At 61.9% G+C, this 2,202-nt stretch overlaps 1 protein-coding gene across 1 annotated transcript, besides 1 other annotated feature; it reads right to left on the reverse strand.

The window, feature by feature from the left end:
* Tco025E_09223 (trans-sialidase) lies at positions 1–1,125 on the reverse strand (the record flags this gene model as incomplete). Its single annotated transcript, XM_029376047.1, has 1 exon — positions 1–1,125. A coding segment is annotated over one exon (1,125 nt), but the record flags the coding sequence as incomplete, so codon positions are not given.
* A 15-nt stretch (positions 1,126–1,140) lies between these two features.
* Positions 1,141–1,174: a microsatellite.
* Positions 1,175–2,202: the final 1,028 nt, after the last annotated feature.

Raw genomic sequence — 2,202 nt, forward strand, 5'->3', positions numbered from 1 at the left:
GTGGGTCCGAGCACCGTCGGAGAGCCACAGGTGGAGGAAGTGGTGCGTTTGGCGCCCAACACTATGCTCCGACAGCGTGGTGTACAGCAGCACACTCCTGCCCGCAATGGTTGCAGTCATGAGGTCGGAAGCAACGTGGACCGTCGTCAATGCGTAGGCGTCGCCCAACAGGCGCAAGACCGGCCCGGCGGCCTCTCTCCACGTTTTTCCCCCGTCACCGGATTCGAAGACCCTGCGCCGCCACTGAGAAGAAAATCCGGAGGTGGCCATAAAGAGTTTCCCCGCCCACTCGAGAAGCGTGGCACTGTCACAGTCCTCAGCAACCAGAGGCGCCGCAGGAAGCCTCCAATTATCCCCATTGTCCTCGGAGTACATGACGGTGCAGGCACGCCTGCCACTTCCGTCGTTGAGGAATCCCACAAGAGGGAAAAGTACCGTCGCCGCCCCAACCGCGACGCCTCTGGACATGCGCGCGGGTCCCAGCCCCTCCCACGACTGCTGCCGCATCTGTCCGGCAAGCATGGAGTCCAACGGCCGCGGATCCCCCCACGAGACTCGTCGCTCTCCCCGCTCTTCCACGGACCCCTGAACCTCACCAACAATCAACGCAGGGCCCCAGTGAACTTCACTCAAAGAAGCCCGTGTGGTCACCCTTCTTTTTTGCAGAAGCAGATGTATTTTATTGCCCTTCACCACGGCCTTGGGGCCAAGCGGTGATACACGGTAGCCCTCTGCTTCCGGTCGCTTGGTCACACGCTGCGTCTCCCACGCTTTTCCTTCCCATGTGGCGTCTTCCTTCAACTTTTCATCTGCTCCGTACGCATTGTGCTTTGCCCACAGCTCAAGACGCGTGTTGCTGTCATCGTTGCCGTGTGCGCCAACGGCAAGAGCAACCAGCACACCATTCACGTCAAGAAGCGAGTGACTGAGGAAAGAGGAGACACTCCCGTAAAGAGAGCTGCTTTCGCTCGCTTCTCCAGCAGCAAGCACTGGAGTTTCCCCTTGTTTGAAGAGCTCAACCTCCCTCGACTCTTTCCGCCCTCCTGCAGCGCCGGCAGTCGCGCTGCTGTAGCATACCAACAAAAAGAGCAGGAACACCTCAGAGGAAAACCAGTGCAGGGGCATGTTGGGTTGTAGCTGCTCACTCTCTCTCCCTCTCCCTCTTCTTTCCCTCCTTGCGGTGGGTCCGCGCAGGCCGCAACGGTTGTGTGTGTGTGTGTGGAATTCGGAGCCCTCAAGGCGCACAGCGGCGGCAGCCGGCTGCGTTTGGTCTCTCTCTTCCTTCGGCGTGTGTGTGTGCGTGGGCGAGAGGAGGAAGAAGGGGCCAAAAGGAAAGCAGGCAACGGTGCAACCAAGGCGCACTCGGGACGCAGAACTATCCTTCGGCAGCGAAGCGTTTACGCCGCAAATGTCTGCGCCCACCCCGCGGAGGAAACAAAGAAAAAAGAGGGGGAGGCGCAAGCGCCCGGCCGCAGCGCCGGCCAGCGCCCCCCAGCAGGGCTGCACGCAAACAGCGGCGACAGTCCGCAGCGACGAACGCGTGAGCCGCAGCGAACGCTCACTCGTCTCCCCAATAAACAGTCACACACACAGGCACGCGGAGAGCCCGCAGTTTGGGGGCGCCGCCCCGCAGAAGTAAAAAAAAAAGCCCACAAACACAAGTCACGCGCCGCCTTCCCGCGCCCCTTTTTTTAAACCCCGCCGGCGGCGACACGCGGCGCGCGTGCCCGCAGCAATTCCCTCCGCGGCCCCCTCACAAATCGCCCAGCGACGGCCCCACTTCCCTCAGCGCAGTGCGGCAGGAGTGTGGCGTGGCGTAAAAAGAAAAATCAAAACAAAAAGCGGTGGCGCACCCACCACCACCATCCGTCCCAAGCGATACCTGGCAGCAAAATGCAGGCAGCAGCGTCACAGCGACACGCGCAGCAGCTGCCCCCGCTGTGCGGCCGCAACAACACACGAAGCCCGCAGTGACACCGCCGCCGCCGCCTCAAGCGCAGTCGCCCGCTCCCCGGTCGCACCGCGGGGCCCGCGGAAGTGAGGCGCCACGGAGGGGCCGAAGGGGAAACACGGATCCGCTTCACTCAGCACGCACGGCGCGCACTTCTTCGCACGGCATCGGCAATTTGTAATGGTGCGCCTCACGACCCCCACGAAAAAAAAATAATATCCCTCTGCCTTATCCTCCTCGTTGCCCTGCGC

Source organism: Trypanosoma conorhini (assembly GCF_003719485.1).
Source record: "Trypanosoma conorhini strain 025E chromosome Unknown Tco_14.4_contig_01026, whole genome shotgun sequence".
Taxonomy (NCBI): Eukaryota; Euglenozoa; class Kinetoplastea; order Trypanosomatida; family Trypanosomatidae; genus Trypanosoma; species Trypanosoma conorhini.